The sequence below is a fragment of the Mesoplodon densirostris genome, chromosome X (assembly GCF_025265405.1).
Source record: "Mesoplodon densirostris isolate mMesDen1 chromosome X, mMesDen1 primary haplotype, whole genome shotgun sequence".
Taxonomy (NCBI): domain Eukaryota; kingdom Metazoa; phylum Chordata; class Mammalia; order Artiodactyla; family Ziphiidae; genus Mesoplodon; species Mesoplodon densirostris.
Window position 1 is genome coordinate 79808137 of NC_082681.1, and position 14659 is coordinate 79822795.

General features: G+C 51.2%; 1 protein-coding gene across 1 annotated transcript; it reads left to right on the plus strand.

The window, feature by feature from the left end:
• Positions 1–2106: 2106 nt before the first annotated feature.
• Positions 2107–13604, plus strand: AWAT2 (acyl-CoA wax alcohol acyltransferase 2). The gene is given in 10 exon segments (XM_060086509.1): positions 2107–2191; positions 8871–8981; positions 9347–9417; positions 9658–9862; positions 10091–10250; positions 10833–11032; positions 11251–11343; positions 11346–11389; positions 11790–11851; positions 13265–13604. Coding segments are annotated over 10 exon segments (1371 nt in total).
• Positions 13605–14659: the final 1055 nt, after the last annotated feature.

Sequence of the window (14659 nt, forward strand, 5' to 3'; positions counted from 1 at the left end):
TGTGTTGGGTCTTCGTTTCTGTGCGAGGGCTTTCTCTAGTTGCGGCGAGCGGGGGCCACTCTTCATCGCGGTGCGCGGGCCTCTCACTGTCGCGGCCTCTCTTGTTGCGGAGCACAGGCTCCAGACGCGCAGGCTCAGTAGTTGTGGCTCACGGGCCTAGTTGCTCCGCGGCATGTGGGATCTTCCCAGACCAGGGCTCGAACCCGTGTCCCCTGCACTGGCAGGCAGATTCTCAACCACTGCACCACCAGGGAAGCCCTTTTTTTCTTAATTTTAATTTAAAAAATTTTTATTGAAGTATAGTTGATTTACAATGTTGTGTTAGTTTCAGGTGTACAGCAAAGTGATTTGGTTATATGTGGGTATATATAGATACATATGTATACATATATTACATGTATATACATATGTATATATATATATATATATATATATATATATATATATATATATATACACATCCTTTTTCAGATTCTTTTCCATTATAGGTTGTTACGAGATACTGAGTAGAGTTCCCTGTGCTGTCCAGTAGGACCTTGTTGGTTATCTGTTTTATACATAGTAGTGTGTATCTGTTAATCCTAAACTCCTAGGGGGACTGTTTCTTACCTGCCAGAGCTATTTCTGTCCCTTGCTTCTCTCCTGTGTTCAGTGTTTATGGAGCTTTGTTCCCCGATGGGGGATAGTCTCAGGAAGTTTCCCCAACAGGAGGCGGGCTAAGGAGTGGGCTGCCCTTACCCCAAACAATGAAGTCAGTTTAGCAGGGCGAGAGATGTGGGCCAGCAGGCCTTGCAGTGCTGGGGAAAGTCCCCACGAGCCCATGCACTTACATTATGTGGCTGCAGAACTGGGCCTGCAAATAGGTATTAGAGAGGAGGAGGGGGATGAACCTGTGTGTCTATCATGGGGGCAAATAGGTCCCTGGGCCCTGACAGTCACCCTGGGCCTGACAGTCGTCCTTCTGTGGCATTTGGCACAAGTCACCATCCCTGGACAGAAGCTGATGGCACCTCGTCCGGGTCCCCAGGATTAAGCCCAAACTCCTCATCCCCCTGTCCTGACTCGGAGATTGTCTCTGTTGCCCTTTTCAGCCTCCCTTCCCAGCAGCCCCTTCACCATCATTCAACGCCCTCCACACATTTCCTGAAGAACTGGATGGGACGAAACTGAAAGCAAGGAAGGTTTGCAGGCCAAGGCGGAGCGCATGGTGGCTGCTCACCAGCGAGGCTCCCCTGTAGAGGCTTCGGAGACTCAGAGAGGACAGTGCTTACGTGGGGCCTCTGCATCAGACGAGACACCCAGAATCCAACCGTTTCCCACCATCCTGACTCCCGCCAGCCTGCCCCGAGCCACCGTCATGTCTGCATGGATTATTGCCATCCTCCCTCAAAAGGCTCCTTCTTCTTCCCTGGCCCTTTAAAACCAGAAGGCAATCCTTTCCTTTTTCTGCTCAAAAGCCCACACTGACTCCCCATTTCAGTCAGAGGAGAAGGCCAAGGCATTACACCCTCTGGCCCTGCCAAGCTCTCTGACGTCAACTCCTCAGCCCCAGGCTTCTGCTCCTCCGCACCTGCCAGGCACACCCCACCTGTGACCTCCTCCTCCCCAATCACGTTGTCACCGAAAGACCATAGGCAGCTGGGCCTCGTAAACCGACATGTAGGCTCGTGGTGCCATGTATACCCTGGGCTCCTCCCTGCCCCCTCTCCCCTCATCCACACTGGCTCTGGAGGCCTCTCAGCAGCCCCACCCTCGCCCCCACTCACTTCCCACACCAGAGCTCCATCTACACTTCTCTGCACAAGTGTGCAAGGGGGTGTCACAATCACAGCCAGGGCCATGCCCAAGTGGGTCAAGTGCAGGTGGGTAGATGGTTGGAAGGAACTGGACAAGCAGATGCAGCGTGTAGTCCTGTGGTCCTGTGGTGGGGGGAGGGCAGGTTAGGGGGTGGAGACGACTAGGCAGGGGGTGGAGACTAGACAGGGGTGGAGACTAGGCAGGGGCTGAAGAAGAAAGCACAAAGGGAGGAAACCCCACCAGCCCCTGAGCAGGTGGGACTGGCCAGCCCAACTGCACTTACCGGGAGCCACCGGGACCCTGGCCATAATGCTCTTGCCCTCCAAGAAGGACCTCAAGACCGCCCTGGAGGTCTTTGCTCTTTTCCAGTGGGCCCTCAGCGCCTTGGTTATCGGTGAGTCTTTGGCCTTTGGCAGGGTGACCAAAAGTTCTGGTTTGCCTGGGACTGAGGGCTTATAGGGTTTAGCAGGACTCTCGATGCTGAAATCTGGGTTATCTCAGGCAAAGCAGGACAGTTGGCCACCCGGGCCTCTAGCCTGACGCGCTTGGGCATGGTCCGCGTGGAATCTGTGAGTGCGCACATGGGTATGGGTGCCTGCCTGTGCAGGAATGTGTGTGCACGCGTGTGTGAGCCAGCGCTGTGGCCGGTGTGTGTAGAGAGCCCTCCTGGGTCGTCAGTGGGGCCTGGAAGGCATGTCTGGGGAAGATGGGGAGCAGCTCCGCTGAGGCCTGCCAAGGAAATGGGCTTAGCTGCAACCTTGGGGACCTGAACAGACCATCGATGTGAGACAGTTGTCCTGGTGGCAGAGGGAGCTCTGAAAACCTCTTGTCCAAAATAATTCATCCATTTATCCATCCATTTTCCCCTTCTATCCACACCACAAATACTTTGTGAAAGTTCCTTAGATGCTTGCTATGGTACTGTAGGTGCTGAAGCAAACCATCCCTATGGGAGGGGGGGCCTGGAACAAAATTCTAATTTTTTTTTTTTTTTTTTTTTTTTTGCAGTACGCGGGCCTCTCACTCTTGTGGCCTCTCCCGTTGAGGAGCACGGGTTCTGGACGCGCAGGCTCAGGGGCCATGGCTCACAGACCCAGCCGCTCCACGGCATGTGGAATCTTCCCGGAACGGGGCACGAACCCGTGTCCTCTGCATCGGCAGGCGGACTCTCAACCACTGCGCCACCAGGGAAGCCCAAAATTCTCATTTTTTAAGTGGTTTAGGTGAGTACTCTTCTGGAGGCAGGGTCATGACCTAAATGACCTTGGAAGATATCTGGGAAGGAAGAATGCAGGTGGGCCCTGGGAGCCTGGGACTTACCAGTCAATAGGGAGAGTGGGCTGGAGAACAGGGACTGGGGGGCTCAGATGCCTGCCTGGGGTGGGTATCAGGATGCCCGAATGCTAAAAAGAGCAGCGTTAACCTAGGAATTATGGGCAATCAGAGCTGGAAGAGACCAGGAGAAAGGAATTCATATGTACCAGCTACTTACTTTGTGCCAGGCATTTGCATACCTGTGGTTTCATTTTAGCCTCCTGCCAACCTTATGAGGTAGAAGCTATTGTTATGCATAACAATACACACTAATAGCTACACACACACATAATGAGAGCTTGCACTCATATAGTATTAGCTAATATCTATTGCACTTTTTTTTCCATGCCAGACGCTCTTCTAAGCACCTGACATGCCTAATCGTCTCCACTGCACAGATGAGGAAGTTGAGGTACATGCAGTACAAGTGGGCCAAGATTGCACAGCTAGCAAGTGGAGGAGCTGGCCTGGGAGCTGAATCCACAAGGGCCTGATTCTGGCCTATGAGCTCCTGTCCCTAGCTCCTGCATCTCCTTACTTACTGCTGACTGGGAGGCTGGGTGTGGACGTGGCCCTAGAGTACACGTTAGGCCAGAGAGGAAGGAGGAAGCCAGGCCTTCTGCGTATATAAACATTCTCGACTGAAAGGGGAAAAAGGTCAGCTCCGAATGGCCTCTTGCTGAGGACCAGGGCCCCAGCCGGGCCTCTGCTCTCTCCCTCCATGCAGCCCAGGCCTTGAGGCCGTCTCCTCAGTGAGAGCTGAGTCCCCTTTCTTGAGCTCTTGTCCTATCTCCACAGACTTGCCTCATTACCACCGCCTCCCCTCACTGCCACCATGTTCCCATGAGAGAGCAGGGTCCCCAAGGCCTAGGAGCTGACACTGCGTTGAGGGAGAAGTATGACCATTATGGACGGCCAGCCCAGGCCAGGCCCACGTCGGGGGCTGGAGCCTTTAGGCTGGTAGTTCCCCTTCCTCAGTCTTGTCCAGAATGTTGCTCCTCAGAGGTAACCACTGTTAATAGTTTGTGTGTATGTAGCCAGAGATTATGGATATAAAAAAGTATATAGGGCCTCCCTGGTGGCGCAAGTGGTTGAGAGTCCGCCTGCCGATGCAGGGGATACGGGTTCGTGCCCCGGTCTGGGAGGATCCCATATGCCGCGGAGCGGCTGGGCCCGTGAGCCATGGCCGCTGAGCCTGCGCGTCCGGAGCCTGTGCTCCGCACCGGGAGAGGCCACAACAGTGAGAGGCCCGCATACCGCAAAAAAAAAAAAAAAAAAAAAAAAAAGTATATATATTTCACCACATGCATGCGTGTGCATACACATACACATATAGCCAAGGGGCAGAAAAATATGGTTGTTAAAAACACAGTGGTTGAGAGTCCGCCTGCCGATGCAGGGGACACGGGTTCGTGCCCCGGTCCGGGAGGATCCCACATGCCACAGAGCGGCTGGGCCCACGAGCCATGGCCGCTGAGCCTGCGCGTCCGGAGCCTGTGCTCCGCAATGGGAGAGGCCACAACAGTGAGAGGCCCGCGTACTGCAAAAAAACAAACAAACAAACAGAAAAACAACACAGTCTTTGAGCCAGATTGCCTGTGTTCAAATCCCAGCTGTACTCCTTACTATCTGTGTTCCTTTAGCAGGTGATTGATTTCCTCTGAGTCTTGTTTTCTTCATTTGTAAAAAGGGCATGTGAGAGTGTATTAATTGGGCTGGGCCATGTACGCTGTGGTAACCAAGTAATGTGGAGATCTCATCGGCTTAACTCAACAAATGCTTATTTCTTGTTCATGTTAAACATCCAACACAGGTTGGTGGGAGTCTCTGCTCTCTGTGGACACAAATGTTCAGACTGATGGAGGCCCCGCCAAACTGTGAGGCTGCAAAATGTGGCTTCAGAGATGACCACCAAGTTGGCAGGAAAGGGAACAGGGGCCTCACGCACACTCCTTTCTGCCACCACCAGAATGGCAGGTGTAAACAACAGTGAGCCTTATTCTGAACTTCGTTAATTATGAGGTTGAGATCTTTTCATGTATTTATCAGCAATTAGTATTTCTTTTTCTGTTAAGGGCCCATTCATGACCTTTGTCCATTTTTCTATTAAATTTGAGTTGACTCTTAGAGGACAAATAAGAAATAAATGAAGAAGGAAGAGTGTTCAGGGCAGAGACTGGGCAACAGCTGACAAGGCTGGGCTGAGGGGAGAGTGTAAAGCATTCAAGAAGTAGTCAGTGGTTAAGTGGGATGAGGGGGTAAGAGGTACAGAACTACGCTCAATACATAGTGAATGAATGAATGGGAGAGAGAAGACAGAGGAGACTGGCAAAAGAGGCAGGGGACAGATTGTGTAGGGCATTATCAACCATGGAAAAGTGTTTGGACTTTTTCCATGTGGAGCCATAACTGGGTTGGGCACAGGGCAACGGCATCAGATTGGTGTTTTTGAGAGATCACTACAGTTAGTTCTGGGTAGCAAACTGATTATAGGGTGAGGCTGTCGCTCTAGTTCAGGTCAGAGATTGTGGGGATTTCAGCCAGCTCAGAAGTAATTGTGAAGGGGAGAAGAGCAGAGATTCGAGAAATTGGAGTAGAATTAGAAGGACTTGACGATCAGAAGATGTGGGAGAGAGAAAGAGGGGAGGTGAGACTGAGGGGTCAGGTGTATGTGTGAGTTGGAGGAGGGGCAGATGGAACAGAGAGGGAGAGTGGCTGAAAGGGGGGTGAGGACGGAGAAGTGTCCCAGAGGTCTCTTCATTAGAGCTTGACTTTGGGCTGTATGGGGAGGTAGCCTGGAGCAGGCAGAAGAGCGCTGGCCCTGGGCTCCCAGGAGGTGACAGTTCCAGGGTTTGTCCCTCAGAGCCTTCCCAGCTCTTCACCCTATGAGTCTGCAATGGAATCGTATCCATTTGGACCCTAATGGCCTTGAGAGAAGACCCTCACACGTAGTCTGTGAGAAAGATAAGGTGGAAGCTGGTGTTGTAATCCCCACTTGGCTGGTGAAGTTCAACGGCTTGTCTGTGGTCACACTCATGCTAAGGGGCAGATCCAGGATTTGTGTCACCACAGGGCACCCCACCTGAGACCACACTGCCTCCCAAGATGTCCCCAACTCTGTCTGGGTTCAAGCAAAACCTAAAAGAAACATGGACTAGACCCATGTGTCCCTTTATTTCTTGAAAAAGTCAAGTCCCAACTTTGTTCCTTTTTATGGCTGAGTAATATTCCATTATACATATGTACTACATCTTCTTTATCCACTCATCTGTCGATGGACATTTAGGTTGCTTCCATGTCTTGGCTATTGTAAATAGAGCTGCAATGAACATTGGGGTGCATGTTTCCTTTCAGACCATGTTTTTCTCTGCATATATGACAAGGAGTAGGATTGCTGGATCATATGGCAGTTCTACTTTGGGTTTTTTAAGGAGTCTCCGTACTGTTCTCCATACTGTCCTATGTACTATACTGTACAGTCTCTGTACTGTAAATTGGTACATAGTGGTTGTACGAATTTACTTTCCCACCAGCAGTGCAGGGGGGTTCGTTTTCTCCACACCCTCTCCAGCATTTATTGTTTGTATATATTTTGATGATGGCCCTTCTGAGGGGCGGGAGGTGATCCCTCATTGTAGTTTTGATTTGCATTTCTCTATAATTAGTGGACTTGAGCATCTTTTCATGTGCTTTTTGGCCATCTGTATGTCTTCTTTGGAGAAATGTCTATTTAGGTCTTCTGTACATTTTTTGATTGGGATAATTGCTTCATTTTAAATTTCTTTAGTTATCTCTTAGATATCTATCAGTTGTCACTAATTCATCCCCAAACTCTCCACAAACACATCAGGAATCTAGAAGTCTCTTCTCCTCACCCCCACTGTTTTTTTAATTTCCTTGAGGACCTAGCTGCTGGAGCCCAGCATCCTCCTGTTACAGTCCGGTCTCATGCACCGCTGTCACCTCCAGGGCCCGTGAGGCACCTTGGGTGCACAATCTAAGAAGGTATTCATTCTCAGTGTTGTACAAGTGTTGGATCAGCACTTGCCTGACCCTGAGAGTGAATGTCTCCTTGAATTTTGTGCCCAAGGCACCTTGCTCTCCTCACCTTAGTCCTGGCCCTGCTCACTTCCTTTCTTTGTTGGATTTCTTTACCTGAATCCCATGCCATCCTGTCTTGCTTTATTCCCTCATTTTGGTGAGCACATCCTCCAGTCGTTTCCTGAGAAAGGAACGTGGGAGACAACCTCTCTGAGACTATATGTCTGAGATTGTCTTTACTCTCCCTTCATACTTGATTAATAATTCGGCTGCATATAGAATATCTTAGCTGTGTCCAGTGTAAGTATCTGAGTCTAGGGTCTCTTTGGTTCATTTTTTCAGAGAATTATCCTCCCATCGCCCAGCTGTGTAGTGGAGGGAAAGGGGTCTGGGGTTTTAACTACTTCTTTGATAGACTTTCAATCAAGCCCCGTGCCCCACATCTGCTTTTTGTGACACCTGGTTGTTCCAAATTCTGAGTCTTTCCTAGATTCTCCAGAGGAAACAGGCTTGCTCTTGTGGGCATACACCTTGCAGGTAACTGCATTTCAACTTTCTGGTTCTCAGTTAATCCTTCTTCCATCCACTGTCCAGAACACAAACATTTTGCTGCTAGCTCTCGCCCACCGCTGGCGTCTCTCCTTTTCCTTGCAGAATCTCTCTCTTTTAAAACATCCCTGTGGTAATTTTCATGAGGCTCCAGCAAGGAGTCACGATAAAAACGTGTGTTTATTTTGCCACATTCAATTAGGAGTATTTTCTGTCTTTTCTAAACTTTCTTTTGACCCACTTTCTCTCACACAGTCTTATTCACATCTGTTTTAAAAACTGAGTCCAGGGCTTCCCTGGTGGCGCAGTGGTTGAGAGCCCGCCTACCGATGCAGGGAACACGGGTTCGTGCCCCGGTCCAGGAAGATCCCACATGCCGTGGAGCGGCTGGGCCTGTGAGCCATGGCCGCTGAGCCTGCATGTCCGGAGCCTGTGCTCTGCAACAGGAAAAACCACAACAGTGAGAGGCCCGTGTACCGCAAAATAAATAAATAAATAAATAAAAATAAAAGTTAAAAAAACAAAACAAAACTGAGTCCAGTAAGAATCCTGAGCATGGCTCCCTGTGCTCACCTCCATGAAGTCTGTCCTAACTACTCTAACCTACACTGTTCCTGTCTTGTTGGAGCTTAACATGGTCTGTACCTTATTCTAGCCCAGCGTGGGTTCTCCTTTGTTTCTTGTTTGCCAACTCGTGTGCTCCAAACCTGTCTGAAGTTGGGTATACTCTTTCTCTGGTGTTCCCTCCACTGATGTCTCGCAGAGATGTGGAGAAGGAAATGTGAGTTGGAGGAAGACTACTCCTGGCTCTGTCTTTCCAGGACTCCCAACCTCTGGTGGCCAAATCAGCCTGACCCACCGCTGGCTCCCTGTCACTGAATGCAGCCCAGAGTGGTGCTGGAGCAGGTCCTGGGGGGAGAAGGCTCATTGGGTCAAGCAAAGTGGGGGAGGAACACACCTTGCCTTCTAGACCTAAAATAGGTTCCCAAGGCCAGAGCGGGGATGCTGGTGCCACAGGCACGCAGGCCATGTGCTGGGTGAGGAGGTAAGAGTGTCGTGTGAGCCTGGCTGAGGGGGTGTGTGACCTTGGGGGTGGACAGAGCCCCAGAGGGCGGGCAAGTGTGAGGGACTGTTCACAGTTCATTGACTCTGGCCTGGGCTTCCTCCAGTAAGCACTGTGATCCTTGTCAACCTCTACCTGGTAGTGTTCACGCCATACTAGCCTGTCACTGTGATCATGCTCACCTGGCTGGCTTTTGACTGGAAGACCCCTGAGCGAGGTGAGGGCCCTGCAAGGGCTGTGTTGCCACCCACCACATGCTCTTTCTTTCTCTTCTTATACTGTGGCCAATTCCGGGCAGCCCTTCAGCCTGACCTTGCCTGGGCTGGAGAAGGTGAGGGAAGGGGTCTTTTCAAGGTGCCAGCGAGGCCCAGATGGGAACTGGAGTAGGCTAGGGGAGGGGCGGCTAGTACAGGAGAGAACTAGGCCTGTCCTAAACTGGCCCAGATGTTCGTTCCCAGCCTAGGTGTTACTTAAGAGGGCAGGAAACAGCAGGGGGTGAGGGCACGCTGAGGCAGGCCTTAAAGGGCTCTGAAGAAGACAACGGAGGTGGCCCAAGCTCAGCTACACTGGCTCTGTTCTCAGGTGGCTGCCGGTTTACCTGCGTAAGGCACTGGTGCCTGTGGAAACAGTACTGTGATTACTTCCCACTCAAGGTGAGGAGCTGCAGATCTCCACTTGGGCCCCAGGTCCAGCCCCGACTCCAGTGGCAGTGGTTGGGTCAGGGTGGGACATCATTCACATCGAGGCCCATGTGGATGACGCTCCCCGGAGCTGTGTGTTACGCTACCTGCATGGCCAGCCAGACATGACAGCCCTTTCCTTTCTAGGTCTCTGGCCAGAAGAGGCGTCCTCTTCCCTGGCTATACCCCTCTTGACTCCACGTTCCTCCACAGCTTTTGAAGACTCACGATCTCTCCCCCAGCCTCAACTACATCCTCGCCTGCCATCCTCATGGGCTCATGTCCCACTCATGCTTTGGCCACTTTGCCACAGAGAAGTCAGGCTTCTGCAAGATCTTTCCTGGCATCACTCCTTATATCCTCACACTGGGGGACTTTTTCTGGGTGCCTTTCCTCAGAGAAAATGTCATGTCTACAGGTGAGTTGGCTCCTAGGATGTAAAGCCAAAGAAATAAATGGCTCCCTGAGAAAGAGGTGTTGGGTGAATGGGTGAGAACAAGGCCAATTCTGTGACCCCCTCTGGTCTGAAAAGCTACCAGATGTTCAGCTGCCTTATGTGAGGCTCTCCCCTCCTTTGAAGAGGTAGGGAGGAAAGTTAGGAGGTTTGGGAGATTACCAATGATCTTTTGTTTTTTCTGCCCACTAGGGGCCTGCTCTGTGAGCCAGTCCTCCATGGACTTCCTGCTTATCCGTAGAGGCACAGGCAACATGCTGATCGTGGTGGTCAGTGGCCTGGCTGTGTGCAGATACACAGCCTTGGTCTTGAAGAACCGCACCGGCTTTGTACGCACGGCCCTTCGGCATGGGTAAGGACACTTCTGGTCCAGACTGGGGAGAAGGGTTCCAAAAGCCCAGTGGGGAAGGAGGAAGAGGTTTTGAGGAAATGATATATAAAGAGGGAGGGGGAAAGCCGCTTCCGTGGTGGGGTAGAGCCTGGGTCGCGTTCTAGAGGCATTTCTGCTTCTGAAGAAAGGCCAGCAGGCCAACCGGAACCTGATCTGCCTCAGACTAGCATCTCATCTGGGCCAGTCCCTTTGTGAAAGGTGACTGGCTGCAACCCTATCTCAGAGAAAGCCAAAATTACCGTGTGAGCTAAAGGGAAGAAACCGAAAAGAAATGGCCCTTGGGTCTTAGCTTCCAGTGTTTCAGACCTTGTGCGTTTACAGGAGGGTCTGGGACTCGCTTCCCTTAGCTTGCTGCTACTTTGCCCCCAGAGGCAGCTTGGGGTAGACCACGAGGCCCTCCCACCTAGCCTGGACCTGGGCCCAGCTGGGTTAGGGGCTGAGGAGCTTACAGGGAGACCCAGGGACCACTGGTGGTCAGCGTGTCTGGTTTTCAGCAGGGTCCCTACCTTTCTGGCCATCAGAGAACATGCTTTTCCTCTGCAGGGTGGCTCTAATCCCTGCCTACGCCTTTGGGGAGACAGAACTCTACATAAAGCAGATTTTCACTCCCGGGGGCTTCATTAATCGCTTCCAAAAGTGGTTCCAGAGTATGGTACACATCTACCCTTGTGCTTTCTACAGGCACGGCTTCATTGAGAACTTCTGGGGCCTTCTGCCCTACGCTCGGCCTGTAACCACCATTGGTGAGTTGGCCCTTGTGCTGGCAGCCTCATCTGGTACACAGGATCCAGTTCCAAGGCTGGACCCTGGCTCTGGCCATGTCCAGAGGCAGGGTCACTGGCCAGGATGAGCGCAGGGGTGGGGGAAGCATGGGGAGAACCCGGGCTTGAGGGCTGCAGCCTATTCTGAAGAGTGAGCCATTCTGATGCTTTCCCTTTCCCTTCTCCGTCTCCCCTGGCAGTTGGGAAGCCTCTACCACCGCCCAAGATTGAGAACCCGAGCAAGGAGACGGTGATAAAATACCATGTGGTCTATATCGATGCCCTGCACAAACTGGCCAGCACAAGACCAAGTTTGGCTTCTCAGAGACCCAGGAGCTGGTGCTAACTTGACAGACATCCCCCCGAGGTCCCTCAGCCTGGTTGGAAGGAGTGAGACAGGTGAACAGGAGGACAAAAGTCCTGATTCGGCCGGTCCTCACTGTGACAGGTACGTGTGTGTGGGTGCCTGTTGGGCTGTTTTCTGGATCCCTCTTCCTCCTTCATTTCTCTCTTTCTAGCTCTTCTCTGCCTTTTCCTCGGGGTTACAAGGAGATGGCCCCAAAGCCAGGGAAGGCCCTAGGGGAGAGGGGTCCTGAAAGCTCCCTCACACATGCCCACTCAGCATCAGCACTGAGGAAAACAAGGCACAGAACAAAAAGCCCACCTTCTGATACTGCCTGTACCCCACCCAGCCTGTTCTGAGGGCCTAGTATCCCTGCACTTGTCTCTTCTTCTCCAGCTCTTAAGCAGCCCCATCTTCTGGCATCAAGGCTCCTCCAGGACTGGCGGCCTTGAGATCCAGTAGGCTTTGACTTTAGGCCCCTCCACCTTCATGCCCTGTGACTTGGATCAGTCTTCTCTGAGCCCGTTTCCTCATCTGTAAAATGGGACAAATAGTCCCTCCCCTGCTTACCTCAAAGGCTGGTGGGATGATGATATGGAATGTGACTGAACTTTGTAAACTGGAGAGCTACACAAAATTATCCTCCACCAACCATTCTGCACACTTCCTGTCCCTGAGCAAGCAGTGCCCTAAATTTCATGGTATCTCAATGTTTAAAGAAAGTTTATCCAATTAAAAAAACATTCTAATCTATTCTTATTTTTTAAAGTTTGTTTTTTTATTTTATTTTTTGGCCGCACAGCACGTGGGATCTTAGTTCCCCAACCGGGGATTGAACCCACGCCCCCTGCGTTGGAAGCGTGGAGAATTAACCACTGGACTGCCAAGGAAATCCCTCATCTATTTTTTAAAAAAGAAAGTTTACAGTGTAGGATCTTGTCAACAGTTGTTTGAAAGTTTAAGTAAACTTTCTAGTTGGGTGACCTTGGGGGAGCTACTTAAACTCTTTAATATTGGTGCCCTCATCTGCAAAATGGGACGATACATCATGGGGAGCTGGAGGCTGGATCTACCAAAGCTGTTTTGGGCTGAGGCCTGAAGAATGTTATAGATGCTACGGTCTCAAGCTGAGGGTGACTCCCTGCTGTGTCTTTGCCTCAGGACAATGTTCCTTTTTGCAGGACCTCTAGCCTATCAGACATGCGGTTACAGGAAAAGACCTAGGTGATGGGGATGGGTGCGTGTGAGCTGGGGCGCAGAGAGGATGCGGGACGTTCTGACAGGAAATTCAGACCACCTTCCTCCTGCTTCTGAAATGGGTGCCTCGGTCCTTCCCCAAGCTCATGTGTGGTGTCAAAGAAACACCTAGTGGGAATTCCCTAGCAGTCCAGTGGTTAGGGTTCTGGGCTTTCCTTGCTGAGGGCACAGGTTCAATCCTGGTCGGGGAACTAAGATCCCCCAAGCCACAGGGCACGGCCAACCGCCAGCACCACCACCAGAACAACAACAGCAAAAAAAAAAAGAAGCACCTAGCAGGTAGGAAGTGCTTAAGCCGATCTTAAGAACAAGGGGAAAAAGCTTTATTTGCAAAGAATAAACCATTAATTTACACAAACTTACATCCCAGTTTATATACATTATGTATAGTTTATATACACAGTATCTCACACTGAATGCTGACCCCCAAAGCAGCACTGGGCCTGCTTCAGGCCATCCTCACCACAAAGCCCACCCCCACACCCCAGCTGGAAGCTTTTTGACTAAAGGAATGACATACCCCAACTCCACTTGGAGAGAGCCCTGAAAAGGATTACAAAAAAAAAAAAAAAAAAAAAAAAATCCAGTTCCGTCTTTGTGCTCATATGGCCTAGGGAAGCCTCCAGGCAGGGACGGGGCTTGAGGCAGCACCAGGGTGGCCTCAGAACTCTGTGGTGTTGGGCCCATCTGGAACCTTCCATCCAGAGGCAGAAGCTGGGAGAGTGCCCTGAGGAAGGAAGCACTCTGACCAAGGCTGTGGCCATGCTTTCCCTGCCTGGCCGGGATCCTGATGGGGGCCGAGAACTTCCAGCCTCGAGTCTGTGGGTGGTAGAAATAAGGGGGCCGTGTGGGACATGGACTGTTCCCCCTCACCCTGCTGAGTCTGGAGGTTGGGGCTCCTTCACCTCGGGCAGGTCGCCTTCCGTCTCTGGGCCTCAGTTTCCACATGAGTAACATGGGGTAGAACGTAGGTTGGGCTAGATTCCCTCTAAGGGCCTCTCAAACTCTGTTTCTCTGAATCTATTTGCATCCACCACAAGTTACATAAAACACACATACTCACACGTGGCTCAAAGTCTTTGTTCACCTCCAGGGTCCCTAGCCCTTTACTGCTCATCAAAAGAAATTTGGCTCAGGGTGGATGAAGGGGGAAATAAGGCAAAGACAACATTTTCCGAGGAACCAGTAGCTGAGCAGCCCTCAGTAGCTGCCTTTTGTGTTAGCTTTGGCTGTTGAAGCCGAAGCAGCTGGCAAAGCCCCCGCCATGCAATTCTCCTTCAAACCTCTGTCATCCACTTGCTCACAAATGTCCTCATCCCATTCTCTATGCTAGCCTTGGCCTTCTGGAAAAGCCACATCGGCATAATTCCAAGGTGTGAATCTAGTTCCACATTCTCTTAAGAGTAAACTGCTTCCATAACTTTGCAGCAACAGGGCTACTTCTTGCTTCCCTCATCACCCCTCTCCCTCCAGGGTTCCTTTTGAGGGGTCGCAATGAATAAAGGAGTCCTGTGCGAATCCTACTTCCCCTCTAATCCCCTCCATATCTGGAGAATAGGGTAGATGTCAGAATGTTCCTTTAGGGGAACAATGAAGAAGCCTTTTCCTTCCTTCATCTCACACCCTTTTGGCTTTAGAACCAGACCTCTCTCAGGTCTTCCCTGCATCCCTGAGAGATCCTGGTAGTACAGAGGTCTTTGTGGTATGGCAGAAAGAGATAAGGAGTCACTTAGTAGCTGTAGGAAGTGGCTAGTTCCTATAACCTGGCTGAAGGGTAACCCGAGGAGGTCCTTGTCCACAGTTGGGGCTCCATACACAATGGTTGGTTGGTTTATTGGGTGGATGAAAGAACATGAGGGGCATCCATTCTGTGGGTACTGGAGGCCTGCTGCTTGGACATGGTACCAAGATGATTCTTCTGAACACAAGAGCTCTAAGGCTGATGGGTGTTTTCCAAAGAAATTGCCTACTCTTTTGCCCCAGAGCCCCTGGCAGCCAAGAGAAGAGGC